General features: G+C 37.9%; 17 protein-coding genes across 17 annotated transcripts; 7 read left to right on the forward strand and 10 right to left on the reverse strand. All coding sequences in view use genetic code 12, as the record gives it.

Annotated features, from left to right (window-relative positions):
- Positions 1–36: 36 nt before the first annotated feature.
- DEHA2G06952g (DEHA2G06952p) lies at positions 37–936 on the reverse strand (the record flags this gene model as incomplete). Its single annotated transcript, XM_461850.1, has 1 exon — positions 37–936. One exon carries the CDS (start codon positions 934–936, stop codon positions 37–39), a length of 900 nt encoding a protein of 299 aa, XP_461850.2.
- Positions 937–1,146: 210 nt separating this feature from the next.
- On the reverse strand, positions 1,147–1,914 carry DEHA2G06974g (DEHA2G06974p; the record flags this gene model as incomplete). The annotated part of the gene is made up of 1 exon (XM_461851.1): positions 1,147–1,914. One exon carries the CDS (start codon positions 1,912–1,914, stop codon positions 1,147–1,149), a length of 768 nt encoding a protein of 255 aa, XP_461851.1.
- Positions 1,915–2,122: 208 nt separating this feature from the next.
- Positions 2,123–4,744, reverse strand: DEHA2G06996g (DEHA2G06996p; the record flags this gene model as incomplete). Its single annotated transcript, XM_461852.1, has 1 exon — positions 2,123–4,744. The coding sequence occupies one exon, from the start codon at positions 4,742–4,744 to the stop codon at positions 2,123–2,125; it is 2,622 nt and encodes an 873-aa protein (XP_461852.2).
- Positions 4,745–5,280: 536 nt separating this feature from the next.
- Positions 5,281–5,901, reverse strand: DEHA2G07018g (DEHA2G07018p; the record flags this gene model as incomplete). Its single annotated transcript, XM_461853.1, has 1 exon — positions 5,281–5,901. The coding sequence occupies one exon, from the start codon at positions 5,899–5,901 to the stop codon at positions 5,281–5,283; it is 621 nt and encodes a 206-aa protein (XP_461853.1).
- A 732-nt stretch (positions 5,902–6,633) lies between these two features.
- DEHA2G07040g (DEHA2G07040p) lies at positions 6,634–7,599 on the forward strand (the record flags this gene model as incomplete). Its single annotated transcript, XM_461854.1, has 1 exon — positions 6,634–7,599. The coding sequence occupies one exon, from the start codon at positions 6,634–6,636 to the stop codon at positions 7,597–7,599; it is 966 nt and encodes a 321-aa protein (XP_461854.2).
- Positions 7,600–7,634: 35 nt separating this feature from the next.
- On the reverse strand, positions 7,635–8,518 carry DEHA2G07062g (DEHA2G07062p; the record flags this gene model as incomplete). The annotated part of the gene is made up of 2 exons (XM_461855.1): positions 7,635–8,459; positions 8,513–8,518. The coding sequence occupies 2 exons, from the start codon at positions 8,516–8,518 to the stop codon at positions 7,635–7,637; spliced, it is 831 nt and encodes a 276-aa protein (XP_461855.1).
- A 194-nt stretch (positions 8,519–8,712) lies between these two features.
- On the forward strand, positions 8,713–9,471 carry DEHA2G07084g (DEHA2G07084p; the record flags this gene model as incomplete). Its single annotated transcript, XM_461856.1, has 1 exon — positions 8,713–9,471. The coding sequence occupies one exon, from the start codon at positions 8,713–8,715 to the stop codon at positions 9,469–9,471; it is 759 nt and encodes a 252-aa protein (XP_461856.1).
- Positions 9,472–9,573: 102 nt separating this feature from the next.
- DEHA2G07106g (DEHA2G07106p) lies at positions 9,574–9,921 on the reverse strand (the record flags this gene model as incomplete). Its single annotated transcript, XM_461857.1, has 1 exon — positions 9,574–9,921. One exon carries the CDS (start codon positions 9,919–9,921, stop codon positions 9,574–9,576), a length of 348 nt encoding a protein of 115 aa, XP_461857.1.
- A 319-nt stretch (positions 9,922–10,240) lies between these two features.
- Positions 10,241–11,035, reverse strand: DEHA2G07128g (DEHA2G07128p; the record flags this gene model as incomplete). The annotated part of the gene is made up of 1 exon (XM_461858.1): positions 10,241–11,035. The coding sequence occupies one exon, from the start codon at positions 11,033–11,035 to the stop codon at positions 10,241–10,243; it is 795 nt and encodes a 264-aa protein (XP_461858.2).
- A 357-nt stretch (positions 11,036–11,392) lies between these two features.
- On the reverse strand, positions 11,393–11,926 carry DEHA2G07150g (DEHA2G07150p; the record flags this gene model as incomplete). Its single annotated transcript, XM_461859.1, has 1 exon — positions 11,393–11,926. One exon carries the CDS (start codon positions 11,924–11,926, stop codon positions 11,393–11,395), a length of 534 nt encoding a protein of 177 aa, XP_461859.1.
- Positions 11,927–12,832: 906 nt separating this feature from the next.
- Positions 12,833–14,314, forward strand: DEHA2G07172g (DEHA2G07172p; the record flags this gene model as incomplete). The annotated part of the gene is made up of 1 exon (XM_461860.1): positions 12,833–14,314. One exon carries the CDS (start codon positions 12,833–12,835, stop codon positions 14,312–14,314), a length of 1,482 nt encoding a protein of 493 aa, XP_461860.2.
- A 382-nt stretch (positions 14,315–14,696) lies between these two features.
- DEHA2G07194g (DEHA2G07194p) lies at positions 14,697–14,882 on the forward strand (the record flags this gene model as incomplete). The annotated part of the gene is made up of 1 exon (XM_461861.1): positions 14,697–14,882. One exon carries the CDS (start codon positions 14,697–14,699, stop codon positions 14,880–14,882), a length of 186 nt encoding a protein of 61 aa, XP_461861.2.
- Positions 14,883–15,635: 753 nt separating this feature from the next.
- On the forward strand, positions 15,636–17,342 carry DEHA2G07216g (DEHA2G07216p; the record flags this gene model as incomplete). Its single annotated transcript, XM_461862.1, has 1 exon — positions 15,636–17,342. One exon carries the CDS (start codon positions 15,636–15,638, stop codon positions 17,340–17,342), a length of 1,707 nt encoding a protein of 568 aa, XP_461862.1.
- A 290-nt stretch (positions 17,343–17,632) lies between these two features.
- On the forward strand, positions 17,633–18,511 carry DEHA2G07238g (DEHA2G07238p; the record flags this gene model as incomplete). The annotated part of the gene is made up of 1 exon (XM_461863.1): positions 17,633–18,511. One exon carries the CDS (start codon positions 17,633–17,635, stop codon positions 18,509–18,511), a length of 879 nt encoding a protein of 292 aa, XP_461863.1.
- Positions 18,512–18,635: 124 nt separating this feature from the next.
- DEHA2G07260g (DEHA2G07260p) lies at positions 18,636–19,280 on the reverse strand (the record flags this gene model as incomplete). The annotated part of the gene is made up of 1 exon (XM_002770544.1): positions 18,636–19,280. The coding sequence occupies one exon, from the start codon at positions 19,278–19,280 to the stop codon at positions 18,636–18,638; it is 645 nt and encodes a 214-aa protein (XP_002770590.1).
- A 309-nt stretch (positions 19,281–19,589) lies between these two features.
- DEHA2G07282g (DEHA2G07282p) lies at positions 19,590–20,220 on the forward strand (the record flags this gene model as incomplete). Its single annotated transcript, XM_002770545.1, has 2 exons — positions 19,590–19,593; positions 19,649–20,220. The coding sequence occupies 2 exons, from the start codon at positions 19,590–19,592 to the stop codon at positions 20,218–20,220; spliced, it is 576 nt and encodes a 191-aa protein (XP_002770591.1).
- Positions 20,221–20,259: 39 nt separating this feature from the next.
- Positions 20,260–21,222, reverse strand: DEHA2G07304g (DEHA2G07304p; the record flags this gene model as incomplete). The annotated part of the gene is made up of 1 exon (XM_002770546.1): positions 20,260–21,222. The coding sequence occupies one exon, from the start codon at positions 21,220–21,222 to the stop codon at positions 20,260–20,262; it is 963 nt and encodes a 320-aa protein (XP_002770592.1).
- Between the last annotated feature and the right edge of the window lie 48 nt (positions 21,223–21,270).

Genomic DNA, 21,270 nt, shown 5'->3' on the forward strand with positions numbered 1-21,270 from the left:
TAAAGGATATAATATATATTAATACGTGTACATTATTTAATAGATCATAGAATCCAACATATTACGTTTTGCATTAATAACTAATTTGAGATTATGACCCACTTTCTTAACACATCCATCGCTACACATTTTCTCATAGTATAATTCATAGATTGGCATGTATCTATCAACAAACTTAACAACTTCTTCATCTGTCATACCAGTACCTGCTGGAGTAGTCGCTTTAAGATAATGCTCTTGTTCCAATCTCCAATTGTAAACATTTTGCAAGGAGTCTGTTTCTAAGCAGATGAAAAAATCGAATAAAGACCATAATTTTGCATATTCTTTCAAGTTCTCATTCACCTGTTCAACATGGAACATTTTATGTCTTTGTATAACTGATTTGTTTATATCAGAAGTTAAGTATTTTACTCGTAATTGATCAAACGATAAAGGTTGAAAACCATTAAACCATCCTTCAAAGATAATCACGTCTACTGGTGTCTTAACCACATTCCAATTACATTCAGGGGACCTATCACCTTCTCCGTTAAATGCTCCCTTATCATAAAAAGGAATTGGAACTTCGTGCATAATCAGTTCCGAGTGCCTGTTAATTAGCTTGGAGAAAAGATCAGCCCCTAGCTCAATATCATGTGTTCCAGGGAGCCCACGGCCTTGCAATAACTTGTTATCATCCATATAGTCTTGAGACCGAGTTGTTAATGCCAATTGATCTTCATGCGTGAGATATAGATCATCCATCAGAAACAGAACTATGTTCAATTTAGGGTACAATTTCCTCAACTCTGTTCCCAATTGATTCGTCAAATATGACTTTCCTGAACCTTGAGGACCACTTATTCCAACAACCAAAGCCTTTTCCGATACATTGCATACGTATGAGTCTATTACTCGAGACAAATAGTCGATACTTTTTGTTAAAGTAGTCATTATTATAGAAAAAGCATGTTGACAGTTATATAGTAGCGAATATTCATGGTTTTATACTGGTGCAAAATACGACTGCATATATTAGATCTACAAATAAGGAACCCTTCATAAAAGATTTATGTATTATGTATTGTATTTATGAATAACTTTTGAACAAATGACAAAGAGAATGATGAAATGAAGTGATAATGTGATTCACGTTAGTGATTATTAAATGGCCTTCAATTCTTTCAATTTACTGATCAATTCATCAACTGATTCCACTTTAACACCAGCCTCTCTCTGAGGTGGTTCTTCAACCTTTAAGGTTTCTAATCTCTTGGATAATTCAATACCTAAATCGCTGACTTTCAATTTTTCTAATGGCTTCTTCTTGGCCTTCATGATATTTGGCAAAGAAGCGTATCTTGGCTCGTTCAATCTTAAATCTGTAGTGACAATCATTGGCAACTTGGCACGCAAAGTATCCGAACCTCCATCAATTTCACGGGTTACAGTGATGTTATCACCGTCAATTTCAACCTTTGAAGCATTGGTGGCTTGGGGCCAGTTCAACAAACCTGCTAACATTTGCCCGGTTTGATTAGAATCGTCGTCAATGGCCTGTTTTCCCAAAATAACTAAGTTGGAGTCCTCCTTTTCAACTGTCTTTTGTAAGAGCTTGGCCACAGTTAATGGCTCGACTTCTTCGTCGCCTACGTCTATCAACGTGGTGGAGTCAGCACCCTTAGCCAATGCAGTTCTTAATATATCTTGTGCCTTGGTTGGTCCAATAGAAACAGCATGGATCTTTTCAACTAAACCCTTGTGGGCCTCTCTGATCCTAATTGACTCTTCTAATGCAATATCACAGAATGGATTGATACTGAACTTAACTCCCTTAGTTTCCACTCCAGTTTGTGCTTTATTAATTCTTGGTTTGATTGCAAAGTCAATCACTCTTTTGACTGGTACTAAAATTTTCAATTTTGACGACATATTTCTATAGTTGTATATTTTATCTACCAAACAAGTATGAGTTTGTTACTTATGACTCTTGTTAATCTAGTCGAAAAAGTGTTGATAAAATATTTACACCGAAACCGGACTCAATATTCTCACATGATCAAACGTCTGAGTTTTCAACACTACATTTTTCAACCAGATCTATACTATAAGATACATAAGTACATTAATATATAGTTAACTAAGAGAAGTTAGACATTCCGCTTCTAGACCTTGCTTTCATCTTCTCAATTCTTGCCTTTAACTGGGAGGTGACTTCAGCTGCTCTCCTCCAACTATCATCATTAGTGTTTAATTGCATCGAGTCCTTACTCAAACTGGATGTATACAGACTTGTATTATCTGCTGCCTTCTGGGGACTGCTAAAGCGATTATATGAATTACCATTGTAGTGGTTTCCGGAATTTTCAATCTGAGGATTACCATCTATTGATAGTCTATTCACTCTAGTACTGAGCTCACCGGATGATATGCGGCTTTCTGAAGGTGTCGTTTCTGGTGGTTGATATCTTTGCTTAGCTTCAAAGGGCGACGTAGATGACGGACTAAAAGCGGCATTATATGAGTGCTTTGCGGGTTGAGTCAGCTGTTGGCCAGTGTAAGAGTTTTGTTGCAATTTCATCATTTCTATGGTTTGTTCAAGATCTCGTATTTTTAACTTAGCATTTTCCAAGTCACTGTTGGAACGAAGAATCTGGGTCTCTTTCTGTTTGACCATGAGTAATGCGTTTGTGTGGTCCTTCAGTATATTTTCAATTTTGCTGTTAAGTTGCGATATTTCTTGAGTAAGGCTCATTTTTTCACCGTCAAAATTTTCTTGATGATGCAATGTCTGCTCTTGTTGCTCTTGCCATACTTGTTTCTCTCTACGTAAAGCCTGTAGTTCTTCTTTTTCTTTGAAGGATAAGCTACTCGTTGGCTTCGCGGCAGAACCAGAACTCAAGGAAGGTGTACTAGATGTCAAAGGTCTTCCTGTCAATCCTCTTCCAATTGATGATACTTTAGATGAATCATCACCTCTTTTTGCAGGTGACGTCGCAAGGCGCTTAGATGGTATTGTGGAGTTGGATTGCTGTTCTTGTGAAGGTTTTTTAAGTGAAGTGCTAGCAGACAGTAAACTGAGTTTTTTGGTAGTAGCTGTAGATCCTGTTGAAAGACTGGTTCTAGGTCTCGTCAATTTATTCATACCACTTTCTCCTGACGAGGAAATATTTTTAGGCCCTGGTGAAGCATGGTGATTACCCAATTTGGCATTAACATCAACTTCCTCAAAAAACTTCGTAACCTTAGCTCTTCTATTATCATCAACCTTTTCCAAGAATGCATTGAGCTCTCTTTCCCCAGTAATTTTCATTAACGTTCCAATCATTTCAGTAGACGCTTGTCTCACTGGTTCTTGGGAATCACTTAATAATTTAACACCCGATTCCATGATGCTTCCAATTTCTGAACCCTTGGGAGGCACCTTGGTTGCCGCTAGACACTTTTGTAAGTAATTTGTTGATGCAATCTTGACTTGAGGTGTTTTATGCTTCATAGCTGCAAGTGTTTCATCTAATATATCACTCAACGAGGAAGAATTAAAAATCGAAAACATTGCATTATTTAAAGCGTCCGCCACAGAAGCCTTTTTCTCTTTTGTTCTTTCAATCATTGGTCCAAGAACGATTGATTGATATCTTTGAAAATCACTTTTCAAGCCTCGAGCTAGAAATTCTATACAATTTGCAGCCAATTGAACTACTTGGATGTTTGCATCCTTCATACACTTTGCGAACATTCTGATAAGTTCTAAGTAGTCGTCTCTTGTTGATAATTTAACAGCTTTTTCCAACACATTGTGCACTTCCTCCAAAACTTCTTTACGATCCTTCCATTTGGTAGAGGAAATTCTTGAATTTAAGTCAGATGGTAGTTTCGATAATACCTCAACAGGTTCCACCAAATCAAAAGGATCAAACTGTGGTTCATTAGATTTATCATCCTGTGCATCCTTCATCTCGATGTCCCCATCACCAGTAGCTTCTATCCGCGATTCTTCTTCTTTACGTCTAGCTATCTCAATTTGTTGATTTCTAGTGAATCTTTTTTGTTCAGGTGTTATATTTTGTAACGACTCGAAGGCCTTTGTTAAATCTTTTTGCTGCACAGGCTTCAAATCAGGAAATAGAATCGTTTCTAATGCAGCACCCATCCATTTGTATAGCTCGACTGTCAATTTGGTAGTTTCTGCCCTTACATTTCTATCCGCATGGGCAAATAACTTTCCTAGACATGGAATTATTAGCTTTGGCGATATCACTGAATGACACCCAAAATTCTCTACTATTACGTGTAATGCGCTCACACAACCGGCAACTAATTTTGGTAAACGATGTTTTAAGAATGGCAATATGTCTTCGATAACACCATTAGCATTCTCAGAGAGCTCAATAAACCACAACAAACAGTCAACGGCCTTGGCCTTGGTTCCAGATCGAGACGAAGACAATCCTTTCTCACATAACGATGCTACCACTCCAGAAGATTTCAACTTCTGAGCGTTGGCTGAATTACCCCCAAATTCCAAGTAACTAGATAGCGCTTGAATACCCGATTCCTGTGCGACAACATTGGCATCAACTACGGCTTTTTTAAATATCTCTGGTTTTGCATTAAGCTTCTGAAAACATTCATCCAGATCATTACGGGAATTTTGACATTGTTTTGTGATCTCATCATACGCCTGGAGCCTAGCTTTCCACAATTTGTGTTCCAATTTTTCCTCTAGAGACAATGATGAATAATCAGGTTCATCAGACATACTTTTATGCTCTATGTATGGCTTCCCGTAAGTTGTGTAGTATAGCTACTAATTGATTTTTTTTGTTTTGTAAACAAAAGAAATGACCCGTGCACGACTTGAATTAGACTACAATAGTTACTGGAAGATAAGATTACCATTAGTAGTCAAATGAGGAGTGTTGGCACCATTGAGTTAGATAATCGGCATAAAGTAGGTGGAATAAAAAATATCTTGCAAGAGGTGATTGAGTTGGCAAAAATTGGCAAAATGCAACTTGTATTGAGTAAAACTTAGTAGTATTATATAAAATAAACAGTCTCTAACGGCTGTTTGAAGGAATAAAAATATGTATTGTGTAAGGAAGAATAAATGTCAACCAGCAAAGATAATTATGACAAATGATGGATACACAGAAGAACCGTGTAACTTAATACTTAACCCCACTGGAATAGTAGTTGTATTAACAAGCGCAAAGAGCTAAGTCTGCAATAGTTCCGTGATAACGTTTGTGTTGATCCTATGTAGGGATGGGATTAGGAGGGATATATACACACTTACTCGATGTATTTGGTGTATTTGGCCTTGATGTCTTCGAAAGGCTTCAAGTTATTGAAACCCCATTCTTCTTCACCAGGTCTATTTTCATAGTATTTTTGAATCGACACGCCGTGATATGGGTGGTGTGCCAAGTTGAACCATGGTATAATGGCCATGACGGTGAAGGAAAACTGTGAGTTTCTATTGGCAATATCCTTCATTCTGTCGTCCAAAACGGATTCATTTTCGTGGTATGGTAATTTTTCTTCCGATAACAACTTCTTAATCTCGTATCTGTCCTTCTTAACTTCTCTGGCGTTTTCAGACCATCCCAAAAATCTTCTGGAAGATCTAACATAGGCCAAGAAAAAACCACCGCAGAATCCCAATAATGATGCTGCTCTTAAAGCTCCACCTGGAACCTTACTTGGGGCCTTGAATGCTCCGGCAGTTGGCTCTAATCTTTCCCAAAGATGTAATGCCAATGGGAACCCTGCCATGGTAGCGGCCCAACATCCATAATCAGATGGTCTAAAGTATGAAATGACTCTCTTAAAATGTGGATCAACATCAATGAGTTCATAATCAGAGTATGGTGGGTCCGATCTCACCGGTTCGTAGTTCTTGTTATAGGACATCCTTTATTGTTTTACAATTAATCAAACTTCTATTGAGTTGTATAATACCTTTCATACTAATTTTCAATTCGCAAAATTTGATTGGAAGCGATTTCTGGAAGTAGCGAGCGTGCGTATACCACAATTATAATGTTGGTGTAGGGATGTTTAAGCCATGTGGTGTATTGATGTATGTGTTGCCATTTAGCTAGCCCGGTTTTTTGCAGTAATCACTTAATAACCGATGCTTCTATCATGGCGCCGACTGATTCTCATTCAGGCCATATCATAAGTACCAGTTAGTTAAATTCTAGATGGTTTGGTATAGGGGTTTGGAGAAAGGTTCCAAATATCTAGCTTGTCTATGAGTACGTACTTTGTTTAGTATGTTGTAGTATATTTTGCAGTACTAGTTGCTATGGATGTTTTGCTTTATGATATAGTGAACGAACCCAAGCGGCGGAACGTGCGAGTATCTACCCGACGAGCTTTTGAAGTAAGTTGGATAGGTGTAATATATGTTTGTCATGGCTAGAATTCAAACCAGCATACTTTCAAGGAACTAAAACCAACAATATTCTAACATTCACACGATCCTCTTATGTGGATACAAAGTAGCGCTATCCCCAGACTATTAGCGGGTGATTGATTCCAAGGTTATGGAAAGAACATGAACTATATGCAGTACCAATAATATACCCATATCGCTATTGCCATAAATTACTAGAGTAGATAACAATATAGTAACTAAACATGGCGATACGGCTAGAAGATGAATATGGCAGTGGAGTACCGGATTTATCTGATATAGAGTCACAAGATTATAATAGAGTAGTCTCAGATCGTTCTGTGTTTACAAAAATAATTAATTGTCCACGGATATATAACATACCAGCATTGAATTTCGTTATCATTGGAATTTTAGGAACGTTCTTACTTAAACTAACAACCAAATATACTGGTTTGTATATGAAGAATTCGTTGATAACTATAATTGTGACAAACCTTGTTTTGTACGGCATATCCGAAACGTTAGCACAATCGCTTCTATCTTATAATCCTACCGAACCAAGACTAAGTTTCAAATTCAATAGAACTACTGGTGGCTACGGGGGGATTTCGTTTAATCCCAACAACTATGGGGATAGGAATAGAGTTGGGGATTTTAGTGATGAACAAGTTCCTATGGAGAGTGATGATGAGGATTTAAACAGGTTTATAGATTACATTCAGGATAATGATTCTACGTATGAGTCTCCATCAATGCAATCTTACAATCCAGATATGACACCTTTAGCGTTAGAACTGGTGGAATTAACATATTATCAATTCAATAGGCTTGCAGGATTTATGTGTTGGGGCTTTATTATGGCTTGCGTTCAATGCTGGTGGTACAAATTCTTACAAATATATTCTAAGGATCCAAAATTTATTGAGGTGCTTAGAAAAGTATTAACTGATCAATTGTGCTTTTCACCGATTTCACTTTTTTGCTTTTTTACATACGGGACTATTGTTCTTGAAAGTGGCAATTGGAACGACGTGAAGGCCAAGTTGGATAGAATATACATGAAAACCTTGCTAATAAACTATTCCGTATGGTTTCCAGTTCAGTTTTTTAATTTCTTATTAGTTCCTAGAGACTTCCAAGTCCCATTTAGTTCGTCTGTATCGGTGTTATGGAATTGTTTCTTATCAATGAGAAATTCAAGTGCATAGATGCTATATAAATGCTTATTCATTACATACGTTTACTATATATACATACCAGAATTGGAATAACCGTTTATCTTCCTTACCGTTGAACTTACTTGCTTCAAATAATTTCCCTGGTCCGAAGTACCGACCAAGAGCTCATTCAAGACAAAAGACGCATCGACGAACGCATCTGTATCAATTTTCTCAAATCCTGATTGTCCTTCAGATCTCAAAACTAGCGACATCAACCTAGGCTGGCGCAACAAAGATATTTGAGAATTGAAAGAAGCTCCTATGCCGGTGATAAAATGTGGTGGTTTCAAACTCGGAATAGCTGCGTAAATATCTGGCGTCTGCATATCAAAATCGACTTCTAACTTGTTAATAGTCTCGTTACTACTGATGAGCGAAGGAGACAAAATGATCCATGCCTTGTTGATTGTTTTGTCAAGTTCTTCGGTAAGTTTCTGGGCCAATATATTGTTTGCTATGATATTTGGGAAATGAGGTATATTGACACTCAAGTATCTATCATCGTGTTGTACAATAGGTATTTTCAACTTCCCGTATTTATCAATTAACGACTTTCTCATGACTGCCGTATACAACTGTTCATCTTCATCGTATACATCATCATCTTCATCGTTAGTTTGTAAGTCTGCTAATTGCGGATATTCAATATTTATGTATCCCACTGCTTTACCATTCGGCAAATCTTCAACCAATACCTTTAAAGTCTTAGGAGATATGACGATATAATCCATCGAAGTAATATTCTGATTCAATTCAACCAATATGTTAGGTATAGGCGATGGAATTGCATCATCTACTTCGTCATCAAGTGTATGACGAGGAGCAGGTATTTCATTCCATGGTTTAATCTAAGGATATGTTAGTTTATACTCGACGCAATTGATCCAATAACTATACTTACTAACATCACTCCAGTAATGAGTTCTTTATTTGTTATTCTATACGAAATCAATATAGACGCCACTATATATAATAAACTAACCTGCAAAAAGCATTAAAAACAAACATTTGCAGGTTGGGTATAATCAAACCTTACGATTTTTCTATTAAATGGTAAGTATATATAATTCAGAGAAAAGATATAGACAATAAGCTATAACCATGTTCAAATTCATAATAAGACCTGCGGGAAAACCGTCATATATGGCCAGACGGGCGTACCATTCAATAGATCATCCAAGCTCAAATATAATCGTTAATCCTAAATCGATGGAATCAATAATATTGACGAAATCGCTTACATACCTTCCAAAATTCGGATTTGATTCGTTATGTATAACTCAGGCAATCCGGGACTTGAAGTACCCAGATTCGTTACAGTCAGCCATATCCAGTTCTCCTTCAGGAAATTCGTTAGAATTCCAATTAATGTTACACTGGCTTAAAATTCAGAGACAAAACTTACAGGACCATGTCTTAGATCCGAAGAGTGAGTTTAATTCTATAAATGATGAGTACGAACGAGTCATCTATTTAATCAATAAAAGGTTAGAATATAACCAGCCTATTATAAACAAGTTATCAACAGGTTTATCGCAGTTGATTGCACCTTATAATATGAATCAATCTTTAGACGAATTGCACAATTTGAGTGACGACATTGCATTTTATGCGGGCGATACTTCTAATGACTTTGCCTGGTACTCTAAAAGATTAGGGTTCTCGTCGATTTATGTTAGTTCTGAGGTTTTCATGTTGCAAGATACAAGTAAAGATTTCCATCATACTAGAAAGTTTGTTGAAGATAAGGTACAAGCGTTCAGCAACTTAGGTGGGGCTTATAATGATGTTGAGCAATGGGGAACATTTAATGCTATCAGCTTGGTGAATTTGATCAAGACTCAATTAGCTAGAGGTTAAATTAAAATTAGGTAAGTTTCTTACTATTATTATATTATATAGAAAATTATTTGTGAAGACTGCTAATATACATATATGCTGTTTATACTGACGGGGAAGCTACTATGAACTCATTTGGCTTCTAATAGCTATCAATTTCTCTCTGGTAGCTTCAATCTTCTTTTCTTCATCGCCAATTTTGGTCTCAACTCTTTTGATTTCGCCTTCAATAAATTCGATTCTCTTAGTGACATTCAATTTGGCCTCGCCGTATTCTTGGGGCATTAATATAGGACCTGTTAACTTGTAAATTTTGGAATCTTCATTCAAATTGTCGAATTCGTTTAGAACAATTTTGTTTTCCTGATATTGTGTTTCTAATGTGGAACGAGCCGTCATCAACTCATTGAGAGTACCCTGGGAATTACTGAACTCTAAAGAGAGCTTTTCAAAGTCTTGTTGAGTGGACATGTTTTCCTGTTCAATGATTGAATTACAGTTCTCCCAGCATAGTTCTAAAATCTTCGAAAATCATATATGACGAAAAGTATCACAAAATCAGAAATTTAAGAAAAATCATTACTACTTACATAAATCTTCATTGACATATAACCTACCTAAACCAAAAACTAATATGAAATCAAACAAGATCACTCATAATTGACCAAAATAAAAGAACTAAAACAGAAAAAATGTGGGCCGGGATGACAAATTGAAATTAAAACATGAACAAATAAAATCTATTGGCACTTTTTAATCAATACAAAAGCAAAACCCAGTACGACAAATATTAACTTGGAAAAATGCTATTGTCATTCTCATTAACAGTGATCTCAGTAACATGAACTTTGTACATTCTATTCGTAGAGTCACCGTATTCACCCATCAGCTCAAATTCTTCATATTCGTCAATAACAACATCTTCATGATCTTCTATTTCATCTAGCTCCATAGAAGTATTTTCGAATGGAAATTCTTCGTCCGCATTTTCATTTGCATCATGATCGTCATCATCTATCATAGCATTATCATCACCGGCAGCTCCACATAAAAATGACGGCCTGGGATCGTGATACGAAGTGTGTCTTCTCTGTTGTGATTTTGGCGAAGTCATTCTCGAATACGATGGTGTATTGGCAGCAGAGCTTGCTTGTGATTGAGAACAAGACCTCGAAGCTGACCTAGAACCCAGTACTGAATTCGATGACGACTTAGACCCGCTCATATCCCTCATTTTCTTCTCGTTTGCAAGCGATTTCTGCTGTTGGTAAGGTGATGCAAATAAATCCTGGTTAAATATAAACCCCTGGCATTCCTTTAACGAGATAATATTATAGCTAGAGCTATGAGAATAGTAATTTGGAGAGTCGTACACCGAAATATTTTCATTTTGTACCATAGCTGGTGATAGCAACGAGTTACGCCTGAACCAAGGAGATGACGTAGATGTAAATGATGAACTACGTCTTTTATTAATGCTTTGTTGATTGCGGAATGTATCTCTCGAATATGAATCTTGTCGTTTGGAATTCCGCTTCAGTTGGGGCGAATTTGATAGCGAATAGCCTGTAGTCAAGTCAGTCATCACTTCTTCTTAATAGATTATCCCTTTCTGATACCTTTTGATGCTATGATTTGCTTGAATTTATAACCTAAATGTCTTGTGAGTCAAGGCAGTTATGACCCAATTGAAGTGACTAAAATCGATAAGGATCAGTATATCACGTGCTTCGTAACTTCTAGATGCATGATTTTGGTAAGTACTGTAACGGTCGATATCATCACGAGCAGTCTGGAAGGCACGGATAGGCTTGTAAATCTACATGTCTTTGGCAGTGGGTAAGTAATACTCCATATCTTATTTACAAGTAAATGCAAGACCTAATAACTCCTATAAAACCATAATTCGTAACCAGTGTAATTTATCGATAGTACCTACGTACTACGTACTTCTCCTCATCCATACCTCTTTCCTCTCGTTCAATTTGTCAACCACATACTTCAATCCTTCTCTAGAATTGGCCATGTTTGATGAGAACCTGTTGCGGCTCCACTCTTCAATTTTCTGCTTGAATCCAAACAAGTTGGAGGAAAACCTCACCTTGCTCTCCACCAATGTACTAAATGGACTATCTGCAGAGTACTTCATGTACTCCTCGATCCTAATGAATTTCCTGTGGTCCACATTCGATGTGTATGAGAGCATTTGGTTAGTTTTGGGGTTGATGATGGTCTTCTCGATGATCCACGAGTCCAAATGCGTCCCTAAAAACGGCTTGATAAACTTGGGCAACCTCCCGGTCTTTACAATTATCTTGGTGGTCCTGAGACACCCATCCGTGTCCATATATCTGTCAAGAGTATCAATACTCAAGACATGCTTTGCGTACGGATTGGGGTACCTATTCAAATATGCAAGACTAACCGTGGGGAAATCGTGGTTAAACACATGGGCATTCTCAAATACTTGAACCATTTAATCCTTCTTTGTAGTGCCTAGCGATCCCTAGCAATGCACTCCTTAAATTTGCTCAGGATTGTATATCACCAGATGATTAATCTATAACGTCATGGAATAAATCCTCTTGCCAATTGGTGTGAAAAATTTACGTTACACAAACCTGTACAACATGTAAGTTATTTCAACCTGTAAACCATTTCGGCCGAGATTCAACATGCAAGTAATCACAATAACCTGTAAATTACAAAACTTTCGCAGTCGCTAGCGAGCACTAAAAAAATTGTAATCCATGGCGAGCTAATGTCGCTAAAATCGATTCGGAACTGCCATTCTCGCCTGTGTTTTCCATTAGCGATGAGATTAAAAAGAGTTTTTGCGCTTCTCCGTCCGCGAACCCCAATCTTTATGGCGGTTTTTCCTGGCAAAAAATATAAAGCCTACGCAGAAAATTTTCTTAGAGCTCTATGAATGAGCTTTCAGTTATGGTGACTACGACCAAGAAATACTAGAGGTGAGGTTGATATTGAACGACATTAAACTGAAAGGATCTTATAGCGGCAAGTAGAATTTTATATATATGTAGATAAGTGTAGGCGCGGGAAGATGCAAATTGACCGATGTATGAATCGCCGTGATTTTAGCGCAAAAAATTCTGTGCTTAGATCACACTCTCTCGACCTACCAAGATCCATCAATTCTATTTACGTTATCATTATATGATTGTCATTCAGACTGGAGTGCAGGTTTGAGTTCTCCACAAAGAGTGGTAATTCAAGCAGACCATATTATTTTTATAAATACTGGGCTATTCCATAAAATCCATAAAAATTGGTGGAGGTGAAGAAATACCGAAGTATATAAAACACACTAACGAAACCCTCTAAAATACTGGAAAAAATTAATAGTTCTAAACTATATATAATGTCAATTTTTGTATCAGAGAAGCTGGTTATAAGTCATGAGAATAAAGAGAATGTCACTAATGACATATTTGTCGATAAGGACCTGGCAAAAAGTATTTCATATGACCTAGAAGACGATCATAATGTGTTTGCAGATGACAAAACAGGCCCTGATTTCAGAGGAGTTTCTTGCTTAGGAGGTGCTGCTTTGATTGCCAAAGCCCAGTTCGGTGTAGGTGTGCTAGGGTTACCTCAAACTTTCGACGTATTGGGATTCATTCCAGGTTTAATATCGATTATTGGCTTATTACTCCTAAGCACATGGGCGGGCTTTGTAATGGGGAAGTTTCGTCTCGCTCACCCGAATATTCACAATGTTGGAGATGCTGCTTGTCTTATGTTTGGTAAACGTGTTGGTGATATCTTTGGATATGCATTTTGCCTACTATATACCCTCTTATACTCAACAGCCCTTCTTACACTTTCTATTGCCTTCAATACGTTCAGTGGTCATTCCATTTGTACTACCGGCTGGATTGGTGTTGGGGCTGCCATGTCTCTTGTTGCCGGCCTTTTCACGAGAACTTTAAAAGTTATATCATGGTGTGGGTATGTTGCCGTGGTCTCAATTTTATCAGGTGTATGGGTTATTACAATCGCTTGTTTAGTTCAGGATACCCCCGCAATGGCACCAGAGGGAGAGCCTATTAATAAATCGATCCAGGTGGTTGCTACTGGTACATCTTATTCAGCTATTTGTGCTGCTGTTGCTACTCAGGTGTTGGCGATTTGTGGTACGTCTTCATTTTTTATGATTCATGCTGAAATGAGGGACCAGGCTCAATATATGAAGTCAGTTCTCTTGGGTCAAGGATTTGTTGCGTTTAATTATATTGTAGTTAGTTGCATTGTCTACGCTAAAGTTGGTCAATATATTGCATCGCCATCTCTTGGAACGGCTGGTATGTACCTTCAGAAAGTTGCATATGGGATTGCCTTTCCTGGGCTTTTTTTTGGATGTTTTTTCCAAGCACATATTGCTGGTAAATACGCTCTCGTTCGAATTTTAAAAGGAACGGAACACTTACAGAGTAATTCTAAAATACACTGGATAACTTGGCTAATTGTGATGATTTTGGTTATTGCAATCGGATTTGTAGTAGCTGCTGCAATTCCTTTCTTTGATGATTTATTAGGTCTAATTGGTTCCCTTCTTGGTACCAGTTTTACACTTATAATGCCTGGAATCATGGCCCTTCACCTGTTAGGCACAGGTTTGAATGAACAAACTTATGGTGGTTTAGGCTGGATGAAAAGTACTAGAGCGGTGTGGAGAAAAAGCAAAATGAATATTTTTATTGTTATAGTATCATTTTTCGCAATTGGCGCTGGGTGTTATGTCTGCGTTTCAGGAGCCTACGGATGTATAGTAAATATCATCGACGGTTTTGCAGACAATTCTGTCTCAAGTGCGTTCTCCTGTGAAGATAATAGTGGCTGAAATAGCGAAGTATAGCATTGAACTGTATGTTAGAATGAATTTATTTACAACGAATTATTGATGTAGCCTCAGCGGTGGCTTGAGTCCCAGGAACAGACGAGAATGATGATAGCGAACTAGGGAAACAAGATCACAAGGAAAACTATTCGTAGTCTGGAAAACTCTGGAAAATTCATCGTAGAATTATAGTATAATTTTTGTCAATATGTCGCTGGCCATATTTAGTACATTTAGAGATTAAGTAAACTTATTGATATTGAATGACACTAATCTAAAGTTTACTGTAAGGGATAGTAGATTAGGTTATGTTGTTGATTGATTCAAGTATCGTATAATACATTTAAATCGGTTCTAAATGGTAATGTATCGCTTCAACAAATAAATGTTCACCCAGTTATATTTTTCTTCGCAGCCATTGCATGAATCACCAGATCACAATTCTTCATACAGTCATCAGAATGGTATTAGTGGTCGCCTTTTTTCGGGGGCAGAGGCCATTGATTCTGCAAAATGTCTCGTTAATCATATCTTATTCGGAATGCATGTCCCAACAAGTTATCTGCTTTGAACATATTGCTACAGCTGCCTACGTTCTTATACCTGAACCTGTGCGCTCATCTAAATTATCCCATCGTTATGCTATATTTCGATAGGTTTTCAGGGGAAGACAAGACGACTCAAGTGACTAATTGATACAACATTCTAATGATATTGCCCATTTTGTGAAGAGGGACTGCGTAGAAGAGCTCTAGCCGCTAAGAATAAGACGGGACTGCTCGCTTGGCGCTTAAGTTGAAAAAAAGTTTTTGCGCTCCTCCGCCCACAAACCCCAATTATTATGGCTGTTTTTGCTGGCGAAAAATATATACTAAAAAAATTTTCCGTCAAGATCTATGGGTGAGTCTTCAGTTATGGTGGTTGACCAAGAGCCAGTAGAGGAGAGGTTGAAAGTAAAGGAGCTTAGCCCGAAAGGTTATTGTAGCGGAAAGTAAAATTTTATACATATGTAGTTGATAACAAATTATGTAGGCGCGGAAAGAAGAAATTGACAGATGTATGAATCGCCGTGATTTTAGCGCAAAAAAACAATCAGTTCTTAGATCACACTCTCTCGACCTACCAAGATCCATCATTTCTATTGCATTATCATTATGTGATTGTTATGTACACTGGGAGTGCATATCTAATGCTCTCCACAAAGAGTAGTATTTTTACGTGGACCAACCTGGCATACCATTTTTATAAATACTGGGCTATTCCATACAAAATTTTTGGGGTACAAGAAATTTAAAGTTGGTGATTATTTTATGAGTAGAACACTATGTCTAAGTTGAGAACAGAGAAATCAAATAAATTAGAGGCGGTGGTCTCGGAGATCGAACCGTACTACTCTGATTCATCAAGAGAAGGAAGTCGTTGGGCGAACTTCAAGGATTCGTTCAAAAGGCAAGTACCCTCCGATGAGGCCAACGGATCCAGTGGAATTCAAATGCAGAAGTCCATTAGCAAAAGGCATTTAAGATTAATGGCATTATCGACTGGTCTCGGTACTGGGTTATTGGTGGCAGCGGGAGCAAAATTAGCTACAGCCGGTCCGTTATTTCTTCTTGTTGGATACGCTGTGGTGGGTTATTTAATGTTAATTCCCTGTATAAATGCGGTTGGAGAGTTGTCGGTCGCTTATAACAATTTACCAGGTGGATTTCAGTCATACTATAGAAAGTTTATGGACGAAAGTATTGCATTCGCGGTCGGTTGGAATTATTGTTTCCAGTGGGCTACAGTCATCTCGTTGGAACTTGTGACTGCCGGAATGACCATAAGGTTTTGGACCACATCTATTAATCCCGACATTTTCGTGTTGATATTCCTCATAGTGGTTGTGCTCATTAACTTGGCCGGAGCCAAAGGTTACGGGGAAGCGGAATTCTACATGAATAGCGTCAAGTTGCTCATGTTGGGAGGTTTCATTATCTTTGGTATTATCATTGATTGTGGTGGTGGACCTGCAGGGTACATTGGGGGTAGATACTGGCATAATCCGGGTGCATACACCAGTTTTAAAGGATTATGTAGTGTTTTCGTCACCTCTGCATTCTCATTAGGTGGGACCGAATTCATCTCGTTGTCAGCTGCAGAACAGGAAAACCCAAGACAATCTATTCCTGCTGCTTGTAAATTGGTTTTTTTCAGAATCACCGTTTTCTTCCTTGGTTCGTTGGCATTGGTTGGGTTGCTAGTTCCATATAACTCCGACAAGTTAATGGGTTCTGGTGAATCTGGTACATCTCCATATGTAATTGCAGCCCAAATGCACGGAGTCAAAGTTATTCCTCATATCTTCAATGCGGTTATATTGGTGTCGGTCACGTCTGTGGCCACTGCCGCAATGTATTCGTCCACGCGGTTGTTACAATCGTTGGCCGAGCAAGGTTACGCTCCCCAATACCTCAACTACATCGATCGTGCCGGTAGACCATTGAGATGTTGGATTGTCACTATCTTGTCATCTTTTTTTGCATTTATTGCTACCTACAAGGACCAAGAATCCGTCTTCACCTGGTTGTTGTCGATCTCAGCCTTGAGTTTCATTTTCACCTGGGCCAGTATTGATATATGTCACATTAGATTCAGAGCCGCTTTGAAGTACAACAACATACCGTTGAGCTCATTAGGTTACGTATCTAGTACCGGTACCATCGGCTCCTACATTTCCTTCATCCTCAACATTTTAATTCTTATTTGTCAGTTCTGGGTCTCGTTGTTCCCCATTGGGGGCGACGGGTCTCCTAACGCTCTCTCATTCTTTCAAAATTACTTGGGTGCTGTTGTTTTGGTAATCTTCTACGTTGGTCACAAGCTTTACACTAGAAACTGGAGCTTATATATCAAGGTGCAAGATATTGATATCGACGCCGATAGGACCATCTACGATCCCGAAATTTTGGAATTGGAAAATCTTGAAAGCAAACAGCGCTTTAACAAGGCGCCCTTCTGGAAGAAGATCTTGATTTACTGCTTCGATTAGATCGCATTCTTGTTTATATCTTCGTTTACATCTTCATTTTCTTCATTACATGTACATTATAATATACACTCTGCAACATTTCTCGTATATTCTGGACGCGACACGCTTCTCCGATATCTGCGATGGACATTACACAAACTCGTCTTACCAAGATGAGCCCCGAATTCGCAAATTCGGACTTATCGCTATACGGACATATCGCTATAATTGGTCTTCATATATAAGAATGCATATCCCTACCAGTTTATTGATTAATTGTTTATCGATAAAAACAACAAATAAACATTAAAATGTCAGCAGTTCAATCAGTCGGTGCTACTACCAAGTTAAATCAACACGAAATATTACCAGCTCCTTCAGATGTTGGAGCATTGGCCAACAGGATTAACCATGAAACCAAAGCATTACACAATAATATTAACAAGTTGATAACATTGAAGTTGGTATTGGCATACAGAGATTCGAGAATATACCGTCAGGGACTACAAAGTTTCTATCATGTTTTTGCTACGGTGGAAAGAAGTTTGATGAAGCAATTTGAAAAAGACGATGAGTGGACGGAGCTCTTGAAGCAAGTGTGGAAGCCGGAAATGGGCAGAACCGATAAGGCTGAACAGGATTTGATGTTCTACTACGACGACAGAAGGGAAAAGTTTGAGAGTCCTATTATGAGTGAGCAGATCAAGTTTGTTGAACATATCCAGAAGGTAACAGCTGAAAAGCCATATTTGTTTATAGCGTATTTACACGTTATGTACTTAGGGTTATTTGCCGGGGGCAGAATTATGAGATCGTCAATCTCTAGGGCCACCGGGTTGTTCCCACAAAAGGATGGCTTAAAGCACGAGGACATCATCAGATTAGGGGCTAACTTCTACACCTTTGACGTCGCCGACGAAGATGCATTCAGATTAATCTACAAGAGGGACTACGAACTTGTGACCAGATCTGCCTTGACCGAAGAACAGAAGGTTGAAATCATCGAAGAATCCAAGTACATTTTTGCTCAAAACGCCAAATGTGTTTCCGAGATTGAACAACACAACATCGCGAGAATGTCCAAGAAATGGGCTTACATCGCTGCTACCAAGGGCTACTATGTCGTCTTAGCATTAGCTGCATTATTGGTTTTATTCTACATCAGAAGAATCATCTTACACTTACTTTAATTCTAACCCCCTAGATATTCCATTACCAAATTCAGGGCTATTTTCTAGTTTATTTTGTATACTATACCGGACATTCTATATATTTAGAATATAATACACATTTATTGATAACTATTTTTAGACATTAATCGCTTTCTTCCTCCTCCTCTTCCTCTTCTTCATCTATTTCAGCTTCATCGTCTTCAGACTCTTCTCTGGCTTCAGCGGCGACATCAGGGTCCAACTCGTTTGTCACTCCATCTGGGTGGTCCTTCTTCCAATTCTCAGCCCACGCAATCAATCGGTCAACGTTTTCATCCATTTCTTCTGCCGAATTGGACATAAGTTCTATCACAATTTCAGGGATATAAGATTCCCTTGCATCCTGTAAGATGACTTCCATAATTTCACAGTCCAAGTTCTCTTGTACCTTATTTTCCTTGTATCCTCTTTTGTTCAATCTATCGAACAATATCTTGTTGTCAGTTCTTAACACAACCACTAGATCAATTAATCTCTCAGGAAAAATGTCACAACAATGCCAGTCTACCAAAATTCCACCTTTCTCTAAATCTCCCTCTAATGAATCTAATAACTTGTCTTCATCTACGACCGATGTGTCTAACTTTTCATCGTAGCTTTCAATACATTTACGTTCCTTTGCTATATCACTGATTGAAAAATGCTTGTATGGTTCTTTTAATTGCGAAACCAAATTGGCTGCGTGCGAACTCTTCCCACATCCTGGGGTACCAGTGATTATTATATTTGGATATTCTCTTCTTGACATTCTCCTCTCTTTTATTAGGGTGTATTACGTCTTCTTTAGCACCTATCTTAGTTATATAGGGATGAGGTTATAAATTTGATGCTTATCACGTGATCCTAATTGAGTCGTGTAAAATCGTCAATATCATGAAGTTCAATTAGCTTGATGAATATAGCTAAACTTCAAAGGTAGAGACACCAAATATACAATTATTTGAGAGCATAATCTATTAGTTAGCGAATATACCATTTGTTTATTACAATTCTTTGTGTTTTTTTGGTTTGAAATTGGACGGATTGGTAAAGAAATACAACATATTAACAAAGCATAATGCGTAAGTAGTTGATTAAATCTCTTCCACAAGAACTAATACTAACAACGGACTACAGCTATTTTACCACCAGGGTTATCGCCGAATACATCTGTACAGGAACCTAGTGATGATATGGATAAATTTGGATTGAATGGGCTACTGTCGCTCGTCAAGATGGAACAAACAGACCAAACTGTATTTGCGATAGGACAAGATATAAATTTACTTGGATTGGACCTATCTACCGACTCGCAGATCTTGAAAAAGTTACCTTCGCCATGGGCCGAGACATCTAGGTCAGAAGTGGAGCCATATTTTACGTTGCCGCAATCTATCCATTCTGAGAATATCATACCTCCTCCAGAACCTTGTGACAGTAAGATACAATCATTTTCAGACGAAACATTGTTCTATATCTTCTACATGAAGCCTAGAGACACACTACAAGAATATGCGGCGCGCGAGTTAGTAGCAAGAAACTGGAGGTATCATAAAGATATACAAGTATGGTTAACTAAGGATAGTAATGTTGAGCCTGTTCTAATTAGCCAGGATGTCGAAAAGGGTGTATATATATTCTTTGACCCACATAACTGGGAAAAGATTAAAAAAGAATTTGTTCTACATTATTCTTCTGTACAAGCGTAATGTTTGACAATTATAGTAATAGAATTATATAGGTGTAATTTATTCCTTTTGGTAGGTAACTTTGTCAACCTTGACTTCCCCATGAAAATATGTGTAAATATACAATGTACAAGTTGAATCATGTGTATCTAGTAAACAGAACGATGGTATAGAGGATGTCGACTCTTTGACTTCTTCTATTAGGTTTGTATCATCGGAATCGGAATCGTTAGCATCTTCCTTGTTCTTGTTCTTTTCTACCACGCCTTCGTTATCTTTTGAGTCCACGTTTTTTTGTTCACTAGGTTCTTTAACCTCTTCATGAGCACCCTCTTTGTTTTCTTGTTCATTACTCTCTATCTCATCCTTCTTGTCAGCATTATTTTCTTCGTCCTTCTTGGATTCTTCCTCTGCGATTTCTTTTTCCTTGCTTTCTTCCTTTGCGGGTTCAGAATTACCTTCCTTGGAGTCTTTTTGACTTTCTCCTTCCTCTTCTTCTTCTTCACTTTCATCTTCCTTTTCAGGCCAATCAAAGTTGTACGCTCCTGTGGCACTTCCTGGATTTATAAAAAACTTTCCATCCAAAGTATATGCTTCCACCTTATGAGTTCCACCCCAGATCAATATATCTACATCTATTTCTCTGGCCAATGTCAGTAATGCGAGAGGGTCGTTCTTGGGAACAACTAAATAACCATTTGTAAATCCGATTCTTAGATTGTCGTGCTGGATAATGTTATACGTGGGGACTTGACTTTCTTTACCATTCAATAATGCAATTTGCTGTGATAATATCTGTGAATTGTCAAACTCACCTCCTACCATATTGAATGATGGGGATAAATCGTATAGAAATTTTAATGTATCATACGAGTTAGTTATGTTCCCTAAGCATAGAACTTTCGAAAGCTTATTATTAGTTGGAATTGTATTGGGATTTGGACAAAGCAATTTACGAAACTTCAATGGAAGCTCAAATGCCCTATCAGGAATATAGATATCTCCTATTGCTAATGTCAACATGATTAATTGGGTATCTAAATATGAGTATTTCCCCAAATGATAGTGGAA

Source organism: Debaryomyces hansenii (genome assembly GCF_000006445.2).
Source record: "Debaryomyces hansenii CBS767 chromosome G complete sequence".
Classification (NCBI taxonomy): domain Eukaryota; kingdom Fungi; phylum Ascomycota; class Pichiomycetes; order Serinales; family Debaryomycetaceae; genus Debaryomyces; species Debaryomyces hansenii.